The sequence below is a fragment of the Stenella coeruleoalba genome (assembly GCF_951394435.1).
Source record: "Stenella coeruleoalba genome assembly, chromosome: X".
Lineage (NCBI taxonomy): Eukaryota > Metazoa > Chordata > Mammalia > Artiodactyla > Delphinidae > Stenella > Stenella coeruleoalba.
The window spans coordinates 36940266-36967595 of NC_137152.1; the positions used below are offsets into that span (position 1 = coordinate 36940266).

A 27330-nucleotide genomic window follows, 5' to 3' on the forward strand; every position below is an offset into this window, starting at 1 on the left:
CTGCTTGATATGGCCTCAAATCTCATCTGCCAGTGCTCTCCCTTCCTCACTCCTCTCCAACTACACAGACATCTGTGCTCTTCCCAAACATTTCAAGAACTTCCAGCCTCAAGGCTTTGCCCCTGATGTTCCCTCTGTCTGATGCTTTCCCCCCATGTTACACATGGTTTGCTTCTTCACTTTTCACAGGCCAGGCCACCTCCTCAGAGAGTCATTCCCTGACTACTTCGCATGGGGTATCAGGGGAGGTCTCCCTGAGGTGAGGCAAACAATAAATCAGAAGGAAAAGATCTGATGGAAGAGCGTTCTTAACTATTGCAAGGGCAGTAGTCTCCTTTCTATGTTCTTTGCTATGTTCCCAGTGCCCTGCACTTAGTAAGCATTCAATAAATCTTTTTCAAATGAGCAAATGTGGAGGATTTGAGGACAGGATATGTGATACAGAATTTGGGATAAGGTGATAAAGGCATTTTGTGTTAAATACCTTTGCTGTAACATCACCTTCTCAGGGAGGCCTTCCTTGACCACACTATCTAAAAATGCAACCTGTCCCCCACAGATTTCCCTTTACCTTGTTCTATTTTTCTCCACAGCATTTAGCAGTTATCACATATATACGACATATTTACATATATATTTAATTGTATATTCACATATGAATATAGGCTATACACAATGTATTTAATATGACATTTATTATATACAGATGTAACTTCTTTTTTTTTTTGCCACAGCACATGGCTTGTGGGATCTTAGTTCCCCGACCAGGGATTGAACCCCGGCCCTTGGCAGCGAAAGCGTGGAATCCTAACCACTGGACCGCCAGGGAATTCCCTACAGATGTAAATTATTTACATATTGACACTGGCTATCATGTTATGTAAACTGTGTAATATTAACATGTACATTTTATTAGACACAATTTATATTATATTCACATGTATCTAATATAATTTTTACTTATTTGTTACATTTATGGTCTTGTCTCTCGCTAGTCTGTCAGCTCCGTGAGGGCAAGGAAGAATCCCTGGCGCCTGGCCCACAGCTGGAGCTCCAAAATGTCAAATGAATGAACTCCCTTGGCCACCTGAGCCTCAGCTTTCCCCTCTGTAGGATGGGTGTGCCTTTCCATCTGGAGGTACCCCCATGTTCCGATCCCTTTTCCTACACCTCCCCCACTCCAGAGGGCTGCTCCCGGAACTCCGCAGCCCAGGTTTACATTTTCCCATACCCTGGGCGTTCATGCCCACCACGTGCACTAGGCGCCGGCCCGACCGGACTACCACCCCCAGCATGCCTCGCGCGTTCGTGAAGTACCACCACAACCCATAGGGGTATCTGGGTCTGACAAGGGCCCTGACGCCGCAGAAGCAAGGGCGCGCGCCCCTCTAGCTAAGCATCTGTGGTACGTTCCAAACAGGGGGCCCTCCAAGGCCCCGCGCTTCCGAGCCCCGCGGAAACTCTGGCTCTTCTTGTACAACGGAGGTGGTTCGCTCTTCCGTTGCCCCGTGGCTTCGGCTCATCTCCAGCAGGAAGGCGAGGCTTCCGCCCGGCGCAGGGGGTAAGCTGGAGCACGGTACCCCCAACCCCCTGGACAGCATTTGAGGGAGGGGGCTCAATTTCGGGGATCCCCGAATGGGCATATTTAGAGGCTCTGAGCCCGGTGTGGCATTTAGAGGTGGCTGTTTTTGAGGGGACCCTTAGCAAGTGGCGTTTAGGGACTCCGGGGTGGGACTTGGGAGTCTGTTTTAAGGAGCGTCCCTCGGAGGCAGGGTTTATACCCCTTGGAGACAGGGTTTAGGGGGATGTTTGGGGAGACCCTTAGGGTTCGTGTATGAATACTCTGTCCACGAGGCAGGATTTGGTGTGCTTCCCCAAGGTAGAGGCAAAGTTTGAGGTTCCTGAACTCAGGGCGGAATTTTGGGGGGCTTGTTTCAGGAAAGGTTCTGGTGACGGTGGGAACGTTTGGGACCGACATGGCATGTGGACCTATCGAATGGCCTTTTTGACCTCTGGTTCAGTTATGATGTCTCACCGCGGAGAGACTAGACACATCTGGGCCCACAAGTTTTTTTAGGAACAGGAACACCCAGCCCAGGCTGTGGAAGTAACACCGGAACCTAGTGTGCTAGGTTCTTCCCGAGGGGACAGTGTGCCACGGGGCCTTCATGGACCGTGGCTTTATTCGTCATTCATAAGGAGGTGGGCTGTTTTGGAAGACCTTTTTTTTTTTTTTTTTTTTTTTTGCGGTACGCGGGCCTCTCACCGCTGTGGCCTCTCCCGTTGCGGAGCACAGGCCCCGGACGCGCAGGCTCAGCGGCCATGGCTCACGGGCCCAGCCGCTCCGCGGCATGTGGGATCCTCCAGGACCGGGGCACGAACCCGTGTCCCCTGCATCGGCAGGTGGACTCCCAACCACCGCGCCACCAGGGAAGCCCTGTGGAAGACCATTTTTGCCTTTTTCGCACCTGGTCCATTGGAAGTGTCAGCATATGAATTATTCACGAGGGGGTGGATCAGCGTGCTGAAGGGGTGTGCTGAAAGGGGCGTTCTGCAGTCTGCCGGGCAAATTAGATCTCATTTATTAAGCGTAAAGGTGAGTAGCACCCCGAGTTTTCTGTGGCTTTTCTAGGGGCATTGTGCATAATTCATGAGGGGCGTAGCTTTTACGGCTTCATCTGCATGATCCGCTGTTAGCTTTCCCTTAGAGGTTTCAGGATTTAAATTTTGCGTCTCAGCGAAGGGACGAGGCCTCGCTCATTGTTCATTCCTTACGGCCCGGTAATCCCAGATTATCAGCAAAGGCTCTAGATTCAAGTCCCATCGATCCTTGCCAGCTGTGTGATCTTTGGCAAATATTTCTGTGAGCCTGAAAAAATGAGTAAGAGCATAATGATGATCAGATTAGTTTACACTCATTTAGCACTTTATTAGCCTGTTTAATCTCCACAACAATTCTAGGTGGTAGGTTATTATTGTCCCATCTTATAGATGAGGAAACTGGGACACCGGGAAACTAAGTAATTTGCCTAAGGTTACTCAGTCAGTGAGTCTGAGTCTACAGTCCTGAGTCTGTAGTCTTAATCAAATGTCATAATGTCTCTCTCCCATCCACCCAATTCAATGGTACTACTACTACTGTTAGTCATGTAGCACTGCCTGCCAGGCACTGTTCTGAGACCTTTCTACATATTTATTCATTTAAGCTTCATCACAAGGTAGTTTACTATTGTTCTCATTTTATGGGTGGGGAAACAGTGGCCCAGAGAAGTGAAGTGCCTGGTCCCAAGTCACACAGCTAGTCATCGGTGGATGGAAATGATTTTTGTGAGGGTTTAAGAACTCTCTAAGGAGGTCACCTTTGAGCTGAGACCTGAAGGACAAGAAGGAACCGATTTCCTGCTCTGCATTCCTGAGACCAGTGGTGCAGTGCATGGAAAGGACACACAACAGGAACCACCACATAGTGGGCGATCAGTTAATGTGATCTATTATTATTATTATTTGACAGAATCGTACTGGATGCTTATCGTGTGCCTGGGGCTTTGGTATACAGTCGTATCTCTGGTGACCTGGTAGTCTCTCCTACCTATTTAATGGACATTGGTGGCCTTAGCACTCTGTTTTCCAGTGTAATTCTGGAAGGGTGTTTCAAGGCACTATTTTTTAGATAATGTCCCAAGTTGGGGGTTTCTCTAGTGGCTGGGTACACCCTCACCCATAAGTAATTTTATATTAATATAAAATATATTTACATATCACCTTTAAATTAATATATAATACTTAAAAAATTTAGCGTTGCCCTGTGCCAGCACTGCTCTGAGCTCATTCCGTAGTTCATATTCTCTGGTTTTCACAGTGACACATTTTGCCTTTACGATGTAGATGGGTTCTACTACTATCCCCATTTTACAGTTGTAGAAACTGAGGCACCTGCCAGCGGTATGTGGTAAACCTGGATTTGGTTGGACCAAGGCAGCCCCGGTGCAGTTAGTTAAGGGAGGAGGCAGCTGCACTTCTCTTGGGTTTCCCCTGTGGTTCTGCAGCACCTTTCATCATTCATGAACGGGAAGGGGTGACCAAGTTGCCTCGCCTGGAGGACCATAATCCCTACTTGCTGGAGAGGGCTGTCTTGAGTGTATCTGTCCATTCAGACTCATGCATAATTCATGAGTAACTGGGTGGGACCTTTCTTGACCTCTCTGAGTTTCCAGGTTGGGCTGCTGCAGCATCACCATTCATTATTCATGAGCTGGGGGAGTGTCTTTTCCCTGTGTTAGCCCTATTTCCCTGCTTACTGGGTATTAGATGCAGTAATGGGCGGACCTGTCTCTTTTGTTCTTGCCCACCGGGCCTCATGCATTACTCATGATAAGATGTGGCCTCGGTCTCCTTGGCTTACAGGCTGCAGCAAGATCATTCATTATTCATGAGCATTGGGGTGTGACTTCCATGTTTTAACATTGGCTTTCTGGTTGCAGGGTGTTAGTCAACCAGCCACCCGGCCTCGTGCATAATTCACGATCAGGAAGTGTGGACTTGATGTCCTTTCTTGGTTTCCATGGTAGCCTGGCTGTAACAATGTATTCATTATTCACCTTCCATGGGCGTGCCCTCTATGTCGTTTTACCTGTTTTCCTAGTTACTGCTATAGTAACCACCAGGTGGCGCTATTCGCCTTCGAAGGAGTCACAGACAGGCAGGGGCCGTCATGCATGATTCATAAACGGGCGCGGCCTGCCTGCATCCGGGTTTCTGGGGGTGGGGCCCAAGGTTTTGTTCCGGCCCCGGGCTCAACGGCCGCCATCTTGTGTCGGCGGCGGCTGACGGTAAGGAGGTCCCAGGGACGAGCACAACCACTACGGCCTGAGGAGGAGAAGGCAGCGACGGCGATTCTAGGCGGCCCAGGCGGCAGGGAGGAGGAGGAGGAGAAGGAGGAGGGTGGCGGCCGGGCTTGGCTTCGGCTCCTAGAGGAGTTGGCGGCGGCGCGACCCGGGGAACCGGCATTGGTAACAAATGGCCTTTCTCAGTTCCTTGGCCGGGGCAGGGGCTTCGCGAAGCATTGGAGGGTCTTGGGTCGGCGCAGGGCTAAGCTGACGTTGGGGCGGGCGGTGATGACTCGGACGCAGGAATCGTTGGAGAGAAGGGGGGGGTAGATATTGGGGCGGGGCCGACATTTCCCATCCGGGACCAGCCCAGTCCCTCGGGCTCCAAAATCTGACCTTAGAGTCAGACCCCCAGAATCTGCTTTTAGAGACTCAGGCCAACATTCCTAGTCAGTGACCTGACCCCCATCCTGAGCCTTGCATCGCAGACCGGAACTTCCCCCAATCAGCAGTAGAGACTTACGGGATCGGTATTCCTGGTCAAAGCCTCCTACCAGTGTATGTCATTAAAGACCTTCCCCAGAATCTCTCTTCATTCACTCCTAGTTCCTCAGTATTTGCTCTCGCAGCTTTCAAGAGGGGCCAGACCTCAGGGAGGGTCCATTTGGCTTCATTTCTAAAAGAGTCTTTTCTAGCATCTTCCTTCAGAACCTACCCCCCCCAACACACACACACACACACACACACACACACACACACACTCCCCCCCCACCCTCTGCCCTCAGCTTTGAAGGAGTCTAGACCCTGTGAAAGGCCATTTGCGCTTGGCCTCCATGTCAGAGAACACTCCCCCACATCTCAGAGGTCTCCCAACCCACCTTGGCCCAGCATCTTCCCTCCAAAACCTCTCCGGGCCAGCATTTCTATTCAGAGGTTTCCACATAGCACTCACCTTTAAAGACTGCTTTAATTCCTAGAATCTGCCCTTAGAGACTTCCTTTACTTTAAGAGAATGCACCCTTTTTTATGGTCCCAGTATTCTCTTCAGAGAGTACCTCTTGCAGGCCTCAGCATCTCCCCCATCAGACACTCATAACCCCCAGTATCTTCCCTCAGAGCCTCCCAGGGGACCAGACACCAGGGAGGAACTGTTTGGACATAAAATCCTCCATCAGAGATCTCTCTGCCAGCATCTGCCCTTGCAGACCCTGTTGGCTCCTAGCCCCTTCCATCAGAGTCTTGCCTCAAATCCCACGCTTCACTCAGCCTCTGCCTTCAAAAGCCAACCGGGGTTCCAGCTTCTCTCACAGACCCCTTAACCTCACATCAGGCCTAAGAATCTGCCCTCAGAGCCTTTCAGGATTCCAGCATCCTCAGTTAGGCTTTCAGCTTCGTAGGACCCCAACATCATTGTCAGTTGTCCCTTCCCACAACAGGTCCAATTCTCCATCAGAGTAGGAAACCCCTTTCTCTGCATCTACTCTCCGAGCCTCCATGGGGTCCCACATAATTGGTCAGAGAAACCCAACCCCACCTGGGGACCTAGCCAGTATCTGCTTACTGAAGTTTTTAGGGCCAGAACTGTCTGGGCTCAGCCTCCCCTTTCCACTCCTCAGAGCAGCTGCAGTACCTAGCACGTACCAATCAGAGATCAACACAAGACCTTTGTACTCCATTAGAAATCCCTCCACGACCCCACCCCGGGCCTCAGCATCCACCCTCATAGCCTCCTGGGACTCTGACATCAATGTCAGAGACACCTTTTCCCTGCAAATCCCAGTTATTTTTGGTCAAAGATTTCCCTCTGCCACCAGTGAAGACCCCCCAGGGCCCCAGCATCCCCCTGATGGAGAACACCCCCACCCCTAGACCCCAGCGTCTTCCCACAGCCTCCTTGGACTGCAGAGTCCCCCACCCATTCCCTGTGCAGCCGCTGGGGCCTCAGGTGCAACTTCCTGGCCCTTTCGTAAAAACTCCTTTTCCAAGGACCCAGATATGAGTCTTAACAACCTTGCCCAGCACCACCCCTCCTGCCCCCCAGGGCTTCTAACATCCCCTTTCCCATCTCCCTCTGAGCCTCCAAGGGCTCAGACAACCGTCTCCTGACTCTTTTATATTCCCAGGGACCTCTCAGTTAATCCCTCCTAGGAGGCTTGACGGGCCCCAGCATCCTGTGCCCTAGCTTCTCTCTATCCTGATAACTTGACCCTGTGTCTGCCCTCTCTCAGACCTGCTCCAGGACTCCTACCTCAAACCTCCTTCTCTGGTTTGGGTGGTAGACAATGCTCAGGCTTCAAAATCAGCAGATTGGAGACCTCAGGCAGGTTCTGAAACTCTCTAAGCCTCAGTTCAGCTTTGCTGAACAATTGATAGTGTATGTGTTCTAATTGGGGCCTGAGCATGTGTTGAGAGAGAAAGGTTTCGAATTTATGCTGGGGGTGGAGGATCTTAGCTCCTCTCTGGGGTTTCTGCCCCAGACCCCTTCTGCTTGCCTTGAGACTGGCCTGTTCCAAATCTCTGCGATTGAAATCCACTCTCAGACCATCAACCAAAACCTGCTTAGACCCTTGTTGCCAGCATTAGGGGTCCAGATGTCAAAGGTCCAGATAGCAGAGATCTCTCTGGCCCTGGATCATCTCTGATTTCGGAAGTGGGAAGATGGTGTGTCCCAAACAACCAAATCAGTGACAAGGCAAGGCGATAACTAAGTAGTGGAGGCCTCTGCAGGTGCCCAGGGAGGAGCTTATGTCCTTAAGCCTCTGAGTTCTGACCACAGACCTTGACTCTTTTAACCTCCCTAGCAGCCCTTTGAGGATATTTCTGTTTGCCCCTGCTTTGGGGGAAAAAAAGGGGGGCTCAGAGGAAATGAGATACTTATCACGCGTCAGGAAGTCAGTAAATGGAAAAATATGATTTGCCTTGGTCTCCCTACTAACTCACCAAGCCTCTTCTACCCAAGTTGGTTCTTGGCGTTCCCAGCAGTTCAGCTAGATGACTTGGACCTAGCCAGCCTCCTGGGTCCCCCTCCCTCACCCCTCATCTCTTAGCCCTGTGGGCTGGGCCCTGAGCTGGGTCCTGACTCTGTTCCCCCAGGAGGCATTGGCAAACAGTCCAGCACCAGCTGCATGACTGGGCAAGTGACTAGAGTTCTCTTAGCCTTTGTTTTCTTACTTGTGACATGGGTATAAGGTTATCTGGTTCATAGGCATTGTTAGGATTATACAAAGCCCTTTACTCTGAGATTGACAGGCAGTAAGCTCTTGGTAGATGGTAGAGAGCTCCTGTCGTCTTGCTTAGTGCTAGCATGTGACAAGCGCCAAGATGGAATCTTAGGTACAGTGGGGGTACTTGGTGTGATTGGGTGTCAGAAAAGGCTCAGTGTAGGAGAACAGAGGCTCAGAGGAGCATTGGGGGTGGGGGGGAGTGATTGGGGGTCCTGTTGTCTCCAGCGTCTGGAACCAGTCCCCCCCCCCCCCCACCGCCAATTTCACTTCCACAGCAGCCTGCATTGTTCTGTCTCTGGGACCTAGTCCTCATGAGCTCAGGTTTTTCCATTTGTCTGGCAAGGACATTCGGCCCTTCCTTGCAGGGTCAGGACCGTTGAGGGGATGAAATGCCATAACATCAGGAAGCAGCCTGGGCCTCAGGGTCAGCAGATCCCCGGGTGGTTCCAGCTTGGCCACTCTCTTTGTGGGAACCTAGGTCAAGTCACCAAACTTCCCTGAGTGAGTTTCTTTTCCTCCAGTGTGAGTTGCCAGCGTTACTGATAGTAGTCCAAACCCCACAGGGGTGCCCTGAGGACAGAGTGAGGCACAGATCATAAAGTGATCTGTGTTTGACATTTGGCCCAGGGAGGACTCCTAATAAATATTCGTTTATCATTATTGTTGATCTGTTTTAGGGACTCCACACTCAGACAGGGCTTGGGAAGTGTGTGTTTTCTCTCTCCCTGCGACCTCTTTTATTGGCCCTGGGTGTTTTCCCCTCCCAGAGCTGGGGGTGGTGGGAAGCAGATTGGATTTTGTGAAACTCTCCTCCGTGAGCCCCCCTGGGAACTGAGTTCTCAGCACAATATCTCCTGCCATCATGCCACCCTGATGGATGTCCAAGCCGCGTTTCCCTCTCAAACCCCTGTCACTAGAGTTAAGGGAGAGGAGGGCTGCTTGCTATTGCCTACCTGTTCTGTACCAGGCTTTTTGGTCTGTGTTATATCTCGTCACATCAACAGCTCCATGGGGTAGGTAAGTGCTCTTCTCACCCCTGTTTTACAGGCAAGGGAACCGAGGCCATAGGGGTTAAATGATGACTGTCAAGGAGTGCCAGGGTCTGACCTGAAGCTACATCCTTTCTCTGACTTCCTGACAAGTACATTCTTGTCACTCCTTTCCCCCCACAGTATTGGAGTCTCTCGCTCATTATGCTGGGCTGGGGAGAAAGGCGAATGGCCTAGTGGTTAGCAGCATGGATTGCAAGCCAGACCACCTGGGTTCAGATCTTAGCTCTGACAGCTGTGTGACCCTGGGCAAGTCACCTCACCTCTCTGTACCTGTCTCCTCTTCTGTAAAATGGGGATATTAGCCCTTACGTCTTCCCTTTCCCCACAATCACCACTAACCAACAGGAACACCCACATGCCCTAGGCTCATCTCTGATCTCTTTTTTCCTTCCAGATGTCCAGCTCGCCGCTGTCCAAGAAACGTTGCGTGTCCGGGCCTGATCCAAAGCCGGGTTCTAACTGTTCCCCTGCCCACTCCGTGTTGTCCAAAGTGCCCTCGGTGCCAACCAACGTGAGTGTCTTCTTCCTGGAGACTGGCAGGCGGGGTGGTGGGTGGGAAAGTCTTCTGTATCGCTGTCCCATCTGTCCCTCCCCTCCTCCTGCATGTCTCCCTGAACCTGTTCTTCCCCTCCATCTCTAGGGAATGGCGAAGAACGGCAGTGAAGCAGACATAGATGAGGGACTTTACTCCCGGCAGCTGTAAGTGGGGCCGAGGTTGGACTGTGAGGTGGGAGGGGGCACTGAGTGGATAGGGTCAGAAGGGCCTGGCCCTGACCTGAGACACCCCCTAACCTGGCAGGTATGTGTTAGGCCATGAGGCAATGAAGCGGCTCCAGACGTCCAGCGTACTGGTATCAGGCCTGCGGGGCCTGGGCGTGGAGATTGCCAAGAACATCATCCTTGGTGGGGTCAAGGCTGTCACTCTGCATGACCAGGGCACTGCCCAGTGGGCCGACCTATCCTCACAGGTACCTCTTCCCATCGCCCTTCTCTGCTGAGACCCCATCCCCCAGGCTACACAGCCAGTTCATTTCTTTCCTCATTCCCCTTTGCAGTTCTACCTGCGGGAGGAGGACATTGGGAAAAACCGGGCTGAGGTTTCCCAGCCCCACCTGGCTGAGCTCAACAGCTACGTGCCTGTCAGCGCCTATACTGGACCCCTCGTAGAGGACTTCCTCAGTGGCTTCCAGGTACCTTGGGCCACCGCCCGACCTCCTGCCCAGTTCTCTCAGAGCCCATCTCTGGTTTATTCATATGATCAATATTTAATGGACTAGCCCGGGTGCCAGGTTTCATGCTGAGGCTGCAGCTAGGGGATGCGAGCAGGCTTTAGACGCTGGACCTGCCTCTTCAGGGGGAAGATGTGAGCCAGCAGACAGGACAGCATAGTGCACAGACTGGAGCCAAACCGCCTTGGCACAAGTCTCTCATTGTACTGGTGTGACCTTGGGCAGGTCACTGAGTCTCCTGTGCCTGCCTTTTGTCTGTTTGTAGACATGGGAATGGTAATAATGCCGACTTCATAAAGATTTTGTGAGGGCTAAGCACTTAGAATAGCAGCTGGTTTTTTATTAAATAAAAACCCTGGGCTGGAAAGAGGAGCTGTGGGAGCTGAGATTGTGCCCTGGGGTGTCCCAGCAAGCCAGGACACGGCTGCCGAACCCTGATGTAGCTATGGGAGCTCACCCTGATGGAATGGGTGGGCATTCAGGCAGAGAGCTAAGTCCCAAGGATCATGGCTGAGCAGGTGTTGTCCTGAGAATTGGGAGCAAGTGGGTGTGGTAGGAGTGAGCTCGGACTTTGGCTGAGGATGATGTTTTACTTCTGTGTCTCGCAGGGCATGGCAGGGTTGTAGGCAGGCAGCAGTGGGTGTTGGCAAATGAAGGAATCAGCTGTTGTCCAGACTCTGTCCTCCCAGCTGCCTCTTTACCTTGCCTGCCATAGTTTAGGGATTCACATTTCTCTTCACTGAGTTTCACCTGGGCTGAATCTGATACATGGTAGATACTTTGTATTTGTGATAGAGAGCTGAACCAGCAAAGCCTTAAGGACTCCCTGAGGCCTCGCACCAGCCTTCCTCCACCATCTCCCCCTTTCCCCTTTCCCCTGGTGCTGGGCCCTCGCCTGAGCTGCCATCTCTCCACAGGTGGTGGTCCTCACCAACACCCCCCTGGAGGACCAGCTGCGGGTGGGTGAGTTCTGTCACAGCTTTGGCATCAAGCTGGTGGTAGCAGACACACGGGGCCTGTTTGGGTGAGTGCCCCCACCCTTTTCCCCTGACCCCTGCCATGCCCAGGAAAAGACCCCCAACCTCTGACTGCCCTCAGCCCCCCTCAGCCCCTTGGGTTTTGGATGTTGTGTCTTTACCTCACCCCATGTAGCATGAGTGCCATCTGATTCCCAGCAGTGATGGGCTGAATTTGCTCAGCAAGTACTTGCTGCATCTTGAGGGACACGTGGGGTCCCTGAGCGCGTGGGACTCGAGCATCAGCCCTGTTGCCTCCCTCTACAGGCAGCTCTTCTGTGACTTCGGAGAGAAAATGATCCTCACAGATTCCAATGGGGAGCAGCCGCTCAGTGCTATGGTTTCTATGGTCACCAAGGTGAGGAGGGCAGCCTCAGGGGTCCTGGCAGGCAGATGGGCGGCAGGCCTTCCTGTCTGCTCCCGGTACCCTGGGCCTGCCTCTGAGGTACTCCTCCTTTAACCAGGACAACCCCGGTGTGGTTACCTGTCTGGATGAGGCCCGGCATGGCTTTGAGAGTGGCGACTTTGTCTCCTTTTCGGAAGTACAGGGCATGATTGAACTCAATGGAAGTCAGCCCATGGAAATCAAAGTCCTGGGTGAGCTAGGGCCATGGGGAATCATGGGAGATAGGAGGTGTTTCCCTGGACTCTGCGTGAGGGGAGGCACATCCTGGGTGTCTGAGATGAACCAGAGACAGAGTCCCCTGGGGTCCACCCAGAGCTGGGGACATGGGAGAGAAGTGCTGTCTCGTGTTTGAGCTGTTCCTAGAAGAGGCTCCTGGTATCTACATTGAGGGGGAAAAGGTCTCTGGTGTTTGAACAAAGCAGATCAGAGGATCCACTCATGTCTGACTGGATTCGGACAGGGAGCAGAGAATGTCTTCTAGTGTAGACTTGGGGTCAGGGACACAGGGTCCCATGGGCTCTGAGCTGGGCGAGAGGGTAGATGGTTTCTGAAGTTCGAGTGGAATCGATTACTCCTGATGTCTGGGCTGGGTCAGGGATGGATTTTTCCTCATCTTGTGGGTGTTGTGGGTTTTAGGAAGGGTGGGTAGCCTGACAGTTTCCCTGTCTACCCTAGGTCCTTACACCTTTAGCATCTGTGACACCTCCAACTTCTCTGATTATATCCGTGGAGGCATCGTCAGCCAGGTCAAAGTACCCAAGAAGATCAGCTTTGTGAGTGTGGGGAGTAGTGGGCTCTGGGGGTGGTGCCAGGCATTTCCATGTTCTCCATTCTTCTCTTCTGGTTCTGATGCTCCGCCCCCCACAGAAATCCTTGCTGGCCTCCCTGGCAGAGCCTGACTTTGTGATGACGGACTTCGCCAAGTTTTCCCACCCCGCCCAGCTGCACATTGGGTTCCAGGCCCTGCACCAGTTCTGTGCTCAGCATGGCCGGCCCCCTCGGCCCCGCAATGAGGTGGGTAGGTGGGTGAGCCAGCCAGGGCAGATGACCTTGGCATCGAAGGCCCACAGTGCCTCTCTACCTAGCCCCCCACCCCCCACAGTGGCCTCACAGGCATGCTCTTGGTTCCTTCTGCCCCACCAGGAGGATGCCACAGAGCTGGTGACCTTGGCCCGGGCTGTGAATGCTCGAGCCCTGCCAGCGGTGCAGCAGGACAGCCTGGATGAGGACCTCATCCGAAAGCTGGCATATGTGGCTGCTGGGGATCTGGCACCGATAAATGCCTTCATCGGGGGTCTAGCTGCCCAGGAGGTCATGAAGGTCAGCACAGATGGAGAAGGACAGGGTTGGGTTGGGCCAGACACCTCCCTGATTCCATCGCTTGTCCTTCTGTGTCAGGCCCCAGTTAACCACTGACCACTTGCCCTGTCCTGCCCAATCCCCAGGCTTGCTCCGGGAAGTTTATGCCCATCATGCAGTGGCTGTACTTTGATGCACTGGAGTGTCTCCCCGAGGACAAAGAGGCCCTCACGGAGGACAAGTGCCTCCCGGTATGTGAGTGGGGCCCTGGGGGAGATGTCATTGGGGGCATTTCTGGTGAGGCCTTTCTGTGACCCTTCTCCCTCTGCATTCCTCAGCGCCAGAACCGTTATGATGGGCAGGTAGCTGTATTTGGCTCACACCTGCAAGAGAAGTTGGGCAAGCAGAAGTACTTCCTGGTGAGTGATCCACTGGGACAGCCACTTTCTTCATCTCCTGTGGCCTCTGGCTACCTCTTAAGGGGTCTCCTTCTGCCTCCTGAGGGCGGGTCTTTGGTTCTTATATCTCTACCGCATGACTTTTGCCATTTTCTTTTATCTTGAGGGAAAGCCTGGTGTGTCCTTCTGTTTCCACCATCTTGTGCCTCCTCCCTCAGATGCCTGGGTTATTTCTCATAGCCCTGGCACTTGAGGATGTGGCACTAGACCCACCTCTCCCCTCTCTTGCTATCTTCAAGGGGAGTGAGAGTGAGGAGTGATGAGTGACTTCACTCACACTGACCTGCATCATCCTGACTAGCCTCTTTCTCTCTTCTTGGCTGTCTTCTAGGTGGGCGCAGGGGCCATTGGCTGTGAATTGCTCAAGAACTTTGCCATGATTGGGCTGGGCTGTGGGGAGGGCGGAGAAATTGTCATCACAGACATGGACACCATTGAGAAGTCAAATCTGAACAGACAGTTTCTGTTCCGGCCCTGGGACGTCACGGTGAGAGTGGTGGGGGTAGGAGGTGGGACTTTGTCATCTTGTTTTCCTCTTTTGTTCTCATTCTTGGAAAAGGGGCTTTACCACCTTTTTCTTTCCTTTACCTTCTCTCTGTCACTCGTTCAACAAACATTGAGTACCCTTCCATCGAATCTACCGTTTTTTATCTCCTTTTTTTTTTTCTTTTTCCTTGACTTCTTATGAGTGCTGGTTGGGACAGTGTGTTGGGGGTCCCAAGTTCAATGATTCACTAGTCCCCTAGGACTCAGCAGTACTCAGCATGTAGTTGTACTCACAGTTAACGATTTCTTCTGGCAAAAGGATGCGTAACAAAATCAGCAAAGGGAAGTGGCTCATGGGGTGAAGTCTGGGGGAGACCAGGCACAAGTTTCCAAGACTCCTCTCCCAGTGGAGTCGCACAGGACATGCGTAATTCCCCTAGTAGCGAGTTGCAACAGCACGTGAAATGTTGCCAACCAGGGAAGCTCGTTAGAGACACAGTACCCAGGGTTTTTACTGTGGTCTGGTCACATAGGCACCTTCTGCTGGTAATGTCCCCAAATTCCAGACTCCCAGAAGGAGAGCAGGAGTTCAGCATAAACCACAGGGTTTGCTTAAGCAGTCTAGGCACAGTGAGAAGCCCTTACCAGGTACTGAATGGCAAGAACCCTCCAGAAGTCCAGGTTCCCAGACTGCAGCCAAGGGCCAACCTGGCCAGCAGGCCTCTTTCCTAGGAGAGTACTTGTGCTAGGTTCACTCTTCTCTGCACAGATAGAAGCTGGGTTATATGGTGATCTAGTTAGGAAGCCTTCTGTAGGGGACAGTGTCATTGTTGCCTGGCCAGGATCGATTCCCCTTTTGTTCATTCATTTATTCACCAAGTAGTTATTGAGTAAGTTCTGTTCTAGGTACACCAAGGAAACAAAGATTTTAGTGGACGGGGACAGACAGTAAACAGCACAGTACAATAGCGAAGTTTATAGTTAACGTCCATAAGTGCTGTGCAGAGGAAACAACAAAAACAAGATGAGGGAAGTGGGCAGGCCAGGGAGATCGGTTTGCAGTTTTGATTACAGTGGTTAAGGAAGGGCTCATTTCTGCCGACTTGGAGGGCATGAGGGAATAGAGTCCCTTCTTCTGGGGAAGAGTGCTCCAGGCCAAGATCCTGAGGTGGGAGGGTAATAGGAGATGAGCTAGAGGAAACGGGGGCCAACTCATTTTGCCTTCAGTGGAGGTGGGAGCCAAGGGAGGGTTTTCAGCAGAGGAGGGACGTGACCTGATTTGGACTTTGAAAGGATCCTCCTTGTCTGTGTGCTAAGATTCTGTTTTGTTTGGGGGAATGTTCCCCAGCCCTGGGTGCCGTTAACTGCAAGAACAATAGAAGTTGGGTAGGCAGAAGAACAAGTGGCTGGCCTATCGTCTCCAGCCTGTGTCTGTGCACTGCTTCCCTTTTCACTGAGCCCCTGCCATATCCGTCACAGCCCTAGCCATGTGGTACTGTCACGAACTGTCTCCTGCCAAACCAGGGAGCCTCCTGAACTCAGGGCTTGGTTCTTCCCAGCATTAAATAAGCCAGCCTTCAGGAGGACAGCTCTGTGGAGGTTTGCTGGTGCATGCATGAATAACTGAGTTCTGTTCCCCCATTCCTACCCGTCCCCCCCCAGAAGTTAAAGTCTGACACAGCTGCTGCAGCTGTGCGCCAGATGAATCCGCACATCCGAGTGACAAGCCACCAGAACCGTGTAGGCCCTGACACCGAGCGCATCTATGATGACGATTTCTTCCAAAACCTGGATGGTGTGGCCAACGCCCTGGATAATGTGGATGCCCGTGAGTTTGGAGGCGGGAGAGGAGGTCAGGGGCCAGCTTGCGTGCGTGCGTGCGTGCGTGTGTGTGTGTGTGTGTCTTGGAGGTGCCTGTCTTCCATTCTCCTGATGTCCATTTCTTGGCACTCACGTTTTGTTGTGACCCCTCCCGCCCCCCAGGCATGTACATGGACCGCCGCTGCGTGTACTACCGTAAGCCACTGCTGGAGTCAGGCACACTGGGCACCAAGGGCAATGTGCAGGTGGTGATCCCCTTCCTGACAGAATCATACAGCTCCAGCCAGGACCCGCCTGAAAAGTCCATCCCCATCTGCACACTGAAGAACTTCCCCAATGCCATCGAGCACACCCTGCAGGTGATCAGCATGGGGGGAGAGGGCAGGGGTCAGGCACCCGGCCTCACGGCCACTGGCCCCTGTGCTTTTTCTTTAAACCTTCCTCTCTTACTTTCTATCTTGCAACCTTGGTTTCTAGAATGATTCATTCTTTTTTTTAAAACTTTTTTTTTTTTTTGTGGTACGGGGGCCTCTCACTGTTGTGGCCTCTCCCATTGCAGAGCACAGGCTCTGGACACGCAGGCTCAGTGGCCGTGGCTCACAGGCCCAGCCGCTCCGCGGCATGTGGGATCTTCCCGGACCGGGGCACGAACCCGTGTCCCCTGCATTGGCAGGTGGACTCTCAACCACTGTGCCACCAGGGAAGCCATTTTTTAACTTTTGTTTTGAAAACTTTTCAACATTTAGACAGATACAGAGAATAGTGTGGGGAACACTCAAATACTCTTAGATTTAACATTTGTTAACGTTTTGCCACATTCTCTTCATAGATTCATGTGACTTTTTCTTGTTTTGGTGAAGTATATTGTGGCCATCACAATGCTTCACTCCCTCTGCTTCTTCGAAGGGAGGATGTATTCGCACATAACAGGGTCTCAACTTCAGCACTGGTGACAGTTGGGGCCCGATATCTCTTTATCATGGGGGCATCCTGAGCACTGTAGGATGTTTAGCAGAATCCCTGGCTCCTACCCACTAGATGCCAGTAGCACCCCCTTCCATTTGTGGCAACTAAAAATGTCTTCAGACATTGCTGGATGTCCCCTGGGGGCAAGATCTCTCCCAGGTGAGAACTGCCCCCAGGTAAGAACTGCCGTGTCTAACCAAAACACCACCTTCGTGCTGAACAAAGTTAATGGTAATTCTTACTGTCTCTCCTAGTTACTTATTTGTCTCTAATACTCAGTCCATATTCAGGTTTCCCCTGCTGTTGCTCAAAATGGGTTTAATAGCTGGTTTTCCAGGTTGATTTTGTTTGCGTGATGCATATACATACAGAATACAGAGCAGTGCACATATTATCTGGCTGAGTTTTTTACAAAGCGAACATATCTAGGTTGTCCAGCACCTAGGCCTACAGACCAGAACCTAAGGATAACCATTGTGTTATCAGATGATTCTTAGTACAGTCTTTGAGAGCAAACCATTCAGAACGTTTAGTAAAAGTATGGGGCGGTGGGAACAAAATAGGGAGGGGGAAAAAACAGTTCCCTCTATCACTTTCCCTTCTGCCCCTGCAGTTCCAGACTGGGTGTCTTTGTATTTGTGCACCCACCACAGACTCACTAGGCCATGAGTGACCTTGGACTTAGCCTCCCCATGCCTTGATGAAATGGAGGTGACAGCAGTATATACTTTATGGGGTTGTAAAGCATTTAGCATTCACTATGTATCTGGTGCTGTTTTAAATAAACTTTAAATATATACATACTTGGCAACCCGTGAGGTACATACTACTGTTACAGTATCTGTTTTGGAAAGGAGGGCACAGAGTTAAGTGTCACTGTGTGTCCCTGAAGTCGCAAAGCTAGATACTGTGTAGCGGAGCTGGTTTTGATCTCTGACATCTATATCCTCCAAACCCCCTCACCAGTGACAGCACTTACTGTTCTAGGAATTCTCAGAGGGCAGAGCCTCTGTCCAGTTTGCTGCTGAGTCCTCAGGGCCTGTATAGGACCGTAATTTTAAATATGTAATGTAATTTAAAAATACACGTAACTGAATTATTTCTTTTTTATTGAGGCATGACATACCTCACGTAAGGTACACAGAACTAAATTTTTTTCACGCATTCACTAGTGTAACTGCTGTCCAGATCAAGTTCATTGGTTTTTCAAATTGAGGTGCTGGGGGCGGGTGGAGTGGGGAAGGTTGGGAACAGTGATTGCGGGGCTTACCTTCTGCCAGAGCAGCTTTGTTCATCCTGTTTGATTTGTTCACTGATGGTCTTTCTAATGCCTCCAGAAGCCCATTTTGTCAACCATCGCCCCCTGTAATCTGTTTGCTTTGTCTGCAGTGGGCTAGAGATGAGTTTGAAGGCCTCTTCAAGCAGCCGGCAGAAAACGTCAACCAGTACCTCACGTAAGTAACCAAATGCCCCCTCACCCCACCCACTGCCCTCCAGCCAGAGCATCCTGTCTGCTTTCCTCACCAGTGTGACACCCAGCACCAGGCACACTTCTCAAGTGAGTCAGTGAATGTTGGGGCCTCATTCCACTGGGGGTCAGGACTAGCTTTCCGTGGAGAAAGTGGGGTTGCCCTGGAGCCCACGCTTGGGGCCGCTGTGTAATCCTGCCCTTTTGACCCCTCCAATTCCTGATAGAGACCCCAAGTTTGTGGAGCGGACCCTGCGGCTGGCGGGCACCCAACCCCTGGAGGTGCTGGAGGCCGTGCAGCGCAGCCTGGTGCTGCAGCGGCCATGTACCTGGGCCGACTGTGTGGCCTGGGCCTGCCACCACTGGCACACTCAGTACTCTAACAACATCCGGCAGCTGCTGCACAACTTCCCTCCCGACCAGGTAACGCCCACTTGCCAGGTCCATTTGGTGGGATGCGTTTCCCAGAAACAGGAGCCTGCTGTGCGTTCTCCGTGTGGCTCCTTTCGGTCATTAGTCCAGCTGTGGCAGATGCCCCAAGCATGGGGGTCTCACACGAATGATTAAACTCGACCTGTTTTTGCTGTCCCCTTTCCTTTGAGCAAGAGACTTCACTTCTGTTTCCCTTACCTGTGGTGTGGGCTGACTCACCCACCTCCCAGGACTGTAAGGATCATAGTGGAGAGATTTTGGAGTTAAGAGCTCAGGAATCAGTGGGGGTTCAAATCCCAGCTTCATTTTCATTTGGGCAAGTCACATACCTTCTCTCTGTACTTCAGTTTCCTCATCAGTAGAGATAACAGTAATCTACCTCATGAGGGTTTTTGTGAGAATTTATTAATATTAGCTTAGTACAGTGCCTAGCAATTCATAAGAGTTTGTTAAATGGCTGTGGCTAGCACAGAGTGAGTGCCAGGAGTTTTTTTTCAGTGAGGTGCCCCTGTTTTCATTCAGCCTGGCATCAGCACTTCCATCTACAGGACCCTACAGTCTAGGTTGTTCATGATCTATTCTAGCCCCCTGCGCGTGCCCAGCCAGGAATAGTGAGTCAGGGCACATCCAGGGCCAAGGTGAGAAGTTAGGATTGTTAGAGAGGACTCCAATCTCAGGTCCTGCTCCTCAAAATTCTCTCTACTTCCTTAGCTCACAAGCTCGGGAGCTCCATTCTGGTCTGGGCCCAAACGCTGTCCACACCCGCTCACCTTTGATGTCAACAATGTAAGTCTCCTCCTTGGGGTCTCCTAGGGTCAGGTGGAGGGTGCGTGGGTGGGAAGGAGGCCGAGACTCCCCAGGTGAGGGTGGACGTGCTCACCCTTCTGGGCCCTGCCTTCTCCTAGCCTCTGCATCTGGACTACGTGATGGCTGCTGCCAACCTGTTTGCCCAGACCTATGGGCTGACAGGCTCTCAGGACCGAGATGCTGTGGCAGCGCTCCTACAGTTTGTGCAGGTCCCCGAGTTTACCCCCAAGTCCGGCGTCAAGATCCATGTCTCTGACCAGGAGCTACAGAGCGCCAATGCCTCTGTTGGTGAGGATGTTTGGCCAGTCGGCCAGGAGTCACCACCCCAACTTGTCCCCTGCCCAGTCCAGCCTTCTCTGCCCCTGGCACTGCTCTGCAACCCCTGGCCTAAGGCTTCCCCACACCTTCCTTTGAGCCTCCCTTGCTCTGAAATGAGGGTCGGTTGGGTTAAATTCTATCCCTCCTGCCTCCTCCTCCCCACTCCCTGGCCCTCAGGAGAACTAGCTGTTTGTTTCTCTTCCTCTGTGTGTGTTTCCCTTGGAAAGAACAACTTTTCTCTGTTTCTTCTTGATCTGTTTATCTGGAGGGTGTGATTTCCGCCAATGGTCTTGCTCCCTTGGTATCTGCCCCATCTTCCCACCGCCATGTTCCTCTGTGTGCATCTTTGCCATGGTATTGCTCTCCACAGTTTTCCTCATCTCCCTCTCCATATCTCTGCCCCAGTTCCCCATCTCTCTCCATCTCTTTCCCCCAGCTCATGCTGTATATCAGGGGTAAGGGCCAAACAGTGACTCTTCTAGGCTTTGCAGGCCATATAGTATCTGCAGTTAATCACCTCTGCAGTTGAAGCACAAAAGCAGCCATACACAACATACAAATGAACGAATGTGGCTGTTTTTATTTTCTCCCATGTCCCCATCTTCCTCCCCAAATATATATCTGTCATGTTCCTCTCTGTGTATTTCCTCCATCTTGTTCCTCATATACATGCATACGTATGTATCTGTGTGTAATATATATAAAACATATGCAAGGTCTATGTAAAATATATATAAACTTTGTGTGTGTGTGTGTATATATACACACACACACACACACACATACACAGCATATATAGGGTATATATAAGATGTATCTATCATGTGTATAAAATTTTTTCTCACCTATCTCATCCTCTGTATATGCCCCTATTCTCCACTCTTCATATATTCTTTCCCCCAGTATCTTAACCTCAATATCCACATCTGCATATTTCTCCCAACTTCCCCTCTATGTATCTTCCCCTGCCTTTTTCCCCTGTATCCTCTTACGTCTCCCCACCTCTCTCTGCATCATTCTTCCTGAGATCTACAGCTCTCCCATCCTGATCTGTCCATCCCCACTTTCTCCTAATGTCTTCATTTTCAGTTCCTTAGAGTCTCTAGAGATACCTCTCTCTTGATATACCTGCCCCCTGTCCCCTGTCTTATTCAGGTTTGTACTCTGTTGTCCTGCTCTCTCCCTCCCCATTGCTCCTCCTCCCTCCCAGGATGTCTTTCCTTTTCAAATCCTTTATCTACCTAAACACCTTTTGCCCCACCTGGGCTCCTGTTTCTACCTTAGACCCTGGCCTGGGGTCTAAAGGGTTGACGGTGTTCCTCTCTCCCTGCAGATGACAGTCGTCTGGAGGAGCTCAAGGCCATACTGCCCAGTCCAGAAAAGCTCCCTGGGTTCAAGATGTACCCCATTGACTTCGAGAAGGTGCTGGGTGGGGGCCCTGGGCAGGCAGTGGGGATGGGCTAAGCACAGATGGGCAGGACAGAACAGGTTCTGGGGATCTAGAGGCAGCCCCAGGCCTTTGTGGGATTGGATCACAGGCCTACTATGGGGCCCTGAACGAATAGATGTTCCCAGCCATGCTTTGTGATCTGAGAGCCCAGCAGGTAATTGCAGTGGAGGATACTTGTGTCTCCGGAGGCCAGGAATCCTCTTCCTCCTCTGATCCTCTCCTTATTGTCTCCCCACCCTCCTCCCTTAACCTCTCACTCATAAAAGGATGATGACAGCAACTTCCATATGGATTTCATTGTGGCTGCATCCAACCTCCGGGCAGAGAACTATGACATTCCCCCTGCAGACCGGCACAAGGTGAGGCAAATCTAGACTTGACGTTTCACCCCCTCCCAGGCTGCAGTTGCCCACATTCTATCCCTTCTGTAGAATATGAGCTTCTTCTACCCTTAACTTCCTTCCTTGATCCTTTCCTTCCTCACAGAGCAAGCTGATTGCAGGAAAGATCATCCCAGCCATTGCCACGACCACAGCAGCCGTGGTTGGCCTTGTGTGTCTAGAGCTGTACAAGGTGGTGCAGGGGCACCGACAGCTTGACTCCTATAAGAATGGTTTCCTCAATTTGGCCCTGCCTTTCTTTGGCTTCTCCGAACCCCTTGCAGCACCCCGTCATCAGGTGAGGGCCTGCATCAGGGGAAGTGGATTTGTGGGTGGGTGTTGCTCTGTAGAGCTGGCTCTAGTTTGCTTCATAGCCTGTCACCAGGAGAGGGTTTCTGTCAGTGTGTACCTGTTCCTTTTGTTTACCCCCTTGTTCATTTATTCATTCATCATATATATATATATATATACACATATATATTTTTTTTTTTTTTTTTTTTTTTTTTGCGGTACGCAGGCCTCTCACTGTTGTGGCCTCTCCCGTTGTGGAGCACAGGCTCCGGGCTCGCAGGCCCAGCGGCCATGGCTCACAGGCCTAGCCGCTCCGCAGCATGTGGGATCCTCCCGGACCAGGGCACGAACCCGTGTCCCTTGGATTGGCAGGCGGACTCTCAACCACTGCGCCGCCAGGGAAGCCCCATATTTTTTTTTTTTAGTATTTTCTATGTGCTAAGTACCGGTCTGATTCTGCTTGTGGAAGACCTCAGAAAAGATATTTGAATAGTAGATTATGATTAATAACTGCACAATAGTAGCACCCAAAATTTATTGGGTGCTTAGTATGTGAAATGCTTTTGCTTGCTTCGTCATTCACTCAGATATTTACTGAGCACCTACTGCATGCTAGGTACTCTTACAGGTGCTAAGGTTATATTCCTGAAATAGAGTAACACAATAAATGATTTTGGAACCCCAAAAAAAGAACAGGATAAGGAGAACTTGAGAGTACCAGGTGGTGAAGGGATGGGTTTGGGATTTTAGCTGTGGGATAATCAGGAGTGGCCTTACGGAGAAGATGACATGTGAGTCCAGACTTGGAGGAGGTGAGGAGACAGGCCATGAAGGATTTGCCGGGAAGGCATTCCAGACAGAGGGGCCAGTCTCTGCGGGGATATTGAGGTAGGAGTGTGCCTGGGATGTTTGAGGAAGAAGTCGTTAGAACAGAGTGAGTGAAAGGATGAGGGGATAGGAAATGAGGAGAAAAGAATAGGATTCCAATGACTTAAGGCCTTATCTCCATTATCATAAGGGTTTCATTCTTTACTCAAGGCAAGACAAAAGCCATGAGAAAGTTTTGGACACAAGAGGCTTGTGATCTGACTTAGCATGTCTGCATGAGTGGAGGGGGAGACTGATGGGGCTGCGCCCTCTGGTGGCCCCCATCCCATTGGCCTGCTCCTTGTCCCACAGTACTATAACCAAGAGTGGACATTGTGGGATCGCTTTGAGGTACAGGGGCTGCAGTCTAATGGTGAGGAGATGACCCTCAAACAGTTCCTTGACTACTTCAAGGTGAGACCCCTTTCTCTCTCTCACCCCACTGGGGGCGGAGTGTGCAGGCGACTGGCTGGCCTGTCCACCCCCGTGACACTGCTGTCCTCCCCCTTCTCCTCCAGACAGAGCATAAGCTGGAGATCACCATGCTGTCCCAGGGTGTGTCTATGCTCTACTCCTTCTTCATGCCGGCCGCCAAGCTCAAGGAACGGTTGGATCAGCCGTGAGTTGGGTAGTGGGGACCCTCAACTTGGCAGCTGTCCCACTCCTGCTCACTGCCCTTCACCTCCTCTGCCCTCAGCTACCTGCCCCTCTTCACTTACTTTTTGCCTCCCTGACCCTCTGCTCCCCCGCCCCCAGGATGACAGAGATCGTAAGCCGTGTGTCGAAGCGAAAGCTGGGCCGCCATGTGCGGGCCCTGGTGCTTGAGCTGTGCTGCAACGACGAGAGTGGCGAGGACGTTGAGGTCCCTTATGTACGATACACCATCCGCTGACCCCTATCCTCTCCTACAGACTGACCCCAGGCCCCCTCTCCAGACCCCTTCCAGCCCAGGGCTCCCATTTGGCCTCTGTCATCGGCCCAGCTACCCAAGCCTGGTGTTCCCTCTTCGTCCCTCTACCTGAACCCTCTTGCCGCTGCTTCCTACCTTGTTTGGAACCTGAATCCTAATAAAGCGTTGTAAACCCAGATGTGACATAGCTGCTGGTTCCAGGGAAAGAAGGGACTTTCTGGAGCTGTCTGGTTCAGATAGTAACCAAAAGGGCTCAGCCTCACCCCAGCTGCCAGCTTCCTGGGCAGAGAAAATGTGGGAACTGTCATGTCTTCCTCCTGCCCTTCCTGCTTAGGAAGAAATGGAGGCAGTAGTGAAGCTGTGGAGAGCAGGTACCTAGGTCCTTGTGACTTCACTGGAGGTGGGTTCAAATTCACTTTCTCCATCTCTAGCTCCTAACTCCCTGCCATATTGATTTTGAGAGGTAGTTAAGAGCAGTGTTTGAGCAAGTCCTTTAACTTCTCTAACCTTGTCCCCCCTCTGTGAAGGGAAAAGTTATGGCAACCAGTTGGCCAGGGCTTGGTCACTGTGGCTTATGTCCTTGGGGCACATCTCTTCCCACCTGGACCGAAGCACTCAGACCCTGGACAGGCCTTTAGCATCATGGTTCCCAGTGCTAGGAATGCCCGTGGTGTCCTTAGTTCAACTTCCCTGCTGCAGAGGGGCCTCAACAGCTCTGCTTGACTGAGGAATGCCAGTGTTTGTGCACACTTTGCAGTTCTGATGAAAATATTTGGCTGAGAACATCTGTAAAGGAAAAGCCTCTTTCCTGTCCCTCAGGCCTGGTCTGCTTGTCCTGAGGCCTCCCACCTGTGAGAAGAGAGCGGCTGTGGGTTGTTGACTGGTTGGAGCAGACAGTAGGAGGCTCACCACAAGCCCCACCAGGACTGCAGAACTGCCCGCACTCCGTCTTTAGTCTCAGCTGAGCACTTCAGACAGTTGAAAGCACCAGTCGGACTGGCCACCTGGTGCCTGAGGATGCCACTCATAACCTCTGTCCTTCACCCAGCCAGACTCCAACTTTTTCCATTTAGAAACAGACCCCTCATTCCTTCACTCTAACTCAAGTACTGGGAATCACACAAACTGGCCTTACCCTGACCTGTCACCCATCACAGCCTGTTCCCACATGTGCTGTCTCCTGGGCCAGCTCCAGACTCCAGGCACAGCATATGCCCTTGCCCCACCTCCCTCTGGTTACTTTTTTTTTTTTTTTTTGACCACATTGGGTCTTAGTTGCTGCGTGCGGTCTAGTTGGCGGCGAGCAGGGGCTTCTCTTGTTGCGGAGCACAGGCTCCAGGCACGCAGGCTTCAGTAGTTGTGGCGCACAGGCTCAATAGTTGTGGCTCTAGAGTGCAGGCTCAGTAGTTGTGGCGCACGGGCTTAGTTGCTCCGCGGCATGTGGGATCTTCCTGGACCAGGGCTCGAAACCGTGTCCCCTGCGTTGGCAGGTGGATTCTTAACCACTGAGCCACCAGGGAAGTCCCTTTCTGGTTACTTGTTTTTTCTTCGCCTATTCTGTTTGGGTGACCTCATCCTTCCATACTTCCTTTCATTCTCCCCCAGGACATTAGGGACTGAAGTGCTTTATCTCTGGCATCCATTTAGTGGTGATGCTAGCTATCTAGGTCAAGTGGAGAGGTTTTCCCGCCACAGGTACTTTTTCCATTATTGCTGCTCTAGAGTACCCCCAAACTCTGCACGTCTGTCCACTGTTTCCACCATTTCCACCTCAGCATCTGAGGCTTGCACACAAACTTGATTTCTCTGCTTCTACTATCCTGGGGCCTTCATGGGTACTCTAGACCTTGTTCACTGTATCCCCCCACCCCCCACCATTACACCTCCTGACTCCAGACATTGCTGTCCCTTTCTTCACCACCACAGCTCCTGGATCCCCTTGCTACCTAATTTGCACAAGGTTTGAGAACAGCTTCTTCATCAAGAACCCATGTTTTCTGGTTGCATTTCAGTTCCCCACACATGCCATTTCACTTCTCTATCATTTTTGTCTACCATTATAACACCAGGGCTCAGTGGGCAAGGGCTGGGTCACTGCACTGAGCCCCCTGCACCCAGCAGGCACAAAGGACAGGGTGGGACAAGGTTGCTTCCTCTTGTCTCTGCCTAGAACTATTTACCATCAGGCATTCAACAAACATTTGTTGACTGCTTACTGTGTCAGGCTCTATTGTAGGTGTTGGAGATAGCAATAGATAAAAAACATCCGTGTCCTGGGGTGGGTTGTGTGTGTGTGTGCATGCGCGTGTGCGCATACTTATGTTTTGCTAGGGCAAGACCTAGAATAGACAATAAACACAGTGAGTAAATTGTATGTTAGAAGTTGATCAGTGCAGTTCAGAAGATCTGTAGAGCCAGGTCTGGGGAATGATGGGGGGGTGCAGGTAGGCAGTTTTAAATAGGGGAGTCAGGGAAGGCTTCATGAAGAAGGTGACATTGAAACAAGGACTTGGAAAAAGATGAGGCAAGTGGATATCTGGGGAAAGAGCATTCCAGGCAAAGGGAACAGCAAGTGCAAAGTCCCTGAGGCTGGACTGTGCCTGCTTCATTCAGGAACAGCTAGGATACTAGTACGACTGGAGCCGAGTGAGGCGGCTAACAGATGAGGTCTGGGAAGTGATGGACGCGATCATCTATCCTGAGGTGGACTTTTGTCTTTGTGAAATATTTCCACTCCCGACATGCTCCGGTAAATCCTCATTAATATGAACTGGTGTGACCAAGGGTACCATAAGGGGAAGCCCAGAAGAGATGGGGAAGTTGGCTTTGCACTGGGGTGCCGTGTAAAGATGTTCCAGATGGCCTGCCGGACGGAGTCTGCTGCCATTTAAACTGGGCTTGGTGATAGTGTAGGAGTTTTGCAGGCAGAGAGGGGTGAGGGATTAGGTTGGTTTGTCAGTGCTTGACACACAACAGGCGCCCAATAAATAAAATGAAAAACCGGAGAGCCCAGGAGGTGGGGCAGGGGGAACCACGGGCGGGGCTCCGGCGGGCCAGAAGAGGTAGTTGAGAGGTGGCAGTAAAACCCAATTTAGGGTACAAATCCTCGCGTGAGGCGGAAAACAGCCCCCTTTCCAACCCAAAGTCCCAAGCATGCGTAGTAATGCACTCGCTCCTGTAAAGGTCCATCTTTCCCTTCAGCCTAGGCTCCACCCCGTGAGCTTCGCTGATGGAGATGGGAGGGGTTAAAGGCGGGACGAAATTCGATTGAAAGACCTTTTGACCAATCACCTTGCGAGGCATTCGACCCATGGTTGAGAACAAAAAGGAGGCCCCGCCCCCTCGACGGTGAAACCAATGAAAACCTGGCAGAGGCGCGGCCGGGGCGGCGAAATCACGCCTCTCCAGCCAGGCCACGCCCTTTATTCTTGCTCTGCCTCACCCCAGGGAGCAAATCCGATTGGATGGGCGACAATCTCAAAGGGCGGGGCCGCATACATTCACAGTGGGAATGAGCTCGCGTTTGGGGAGGAGCAGCTGGGCGGGGCTAGACTCTGTCCTATCTAAGGTGGTAGAGGCCAGTGATTCTCCAGGCCGCTTCTCCTAGAAAAGTCATCTTCTCGC

At 51.7% G+C, this 27330-nt stretch overlaps 1 protein-coding gene across 3 annotated transcripts; it reads left to right on the forward strand.

Annotated features, from left to right (window-relative positions):
- Window positions 1–1370: 1370 nt before the first annotated feature.
- UBA1 (ubiquitin like modifier activating enzyme 1) lies at window positions 1371–23876 on the forward strand. 3 transcript variants are annotated; one of them, XM_079910269.1, is made up of 26 exons: window positions 1371–1561; window positions 9497–9613; window positions 9743–9801; window positions 9902–10070; window positions 10158–10292; window positions 11249–11355; window positions 11615–11705; window positions 11812–11944; window positions 12429–12526; window positions 12621–12767; window positions 12897–13073; window positions 13199–13303; window positions 13391–13471; window positions 13842–13997; window positions 15659–15824; window positions 15980–16176; window positions 18173–18237; window positions 18479–18674; window positions 19395–19469; window positions 19589–19778; window positions 21142–21230; window positions 21525–21617; window positions 21745–21936; window positions 23109–23210; window positions 23315–23415; window positions 23553–23876. In XM_079910269.1, the coding sequence occupies exons 2-26, from the start codon at window positions 9497–9499 to the stop codon at window positions 23686–23688; spliced, it is 3177 nt and encodes a 1058-aa protein (XP_079766395.1). In that variant the 5' UTR covers window positions 1371–1561; the 3' UTR covers window positions 23689–23876. The 3 variants fall into 3 exon arrangements, with proteins under 3 accessions (XP_079766395.1, XP_079766396.1, XP_079766394.1); XM_079910270.1 differs by lacking the exon at window positions 1371–1561 and adding an exon at window positions 4795–4829; XM_079910268.1 differs by lacking the exon at window positions 1371–1561 and adding an exon at window positions 4836–5009.
- Window positions 23877–27330: the final 3454 nt, after the last annotated feature.

Coding starts and splice junctions, on each gene's coding strand:
- UBA1 (XM_079910269.1), top strand. CDS start 9,497: ATGTCCAGCTCGCCGCTGTCCAAGAAACGTTGCGTGTCCGGGCCTGAT. Junction 9,802..9,901: donor GGACTTTACTCCCGGCAGCT/GTAAGTGGGGCC, acceptor CTAACCTGGCAG/GTATGTGTTAGGCCATGAGG. Junction 12,527..12,620: donor TACCCAAGAAGATCAGCTTT/GTGAGTGTGGGG, acceptor CGCCCCCCACAG/AAATCCTTGCTGGCCTCCCT.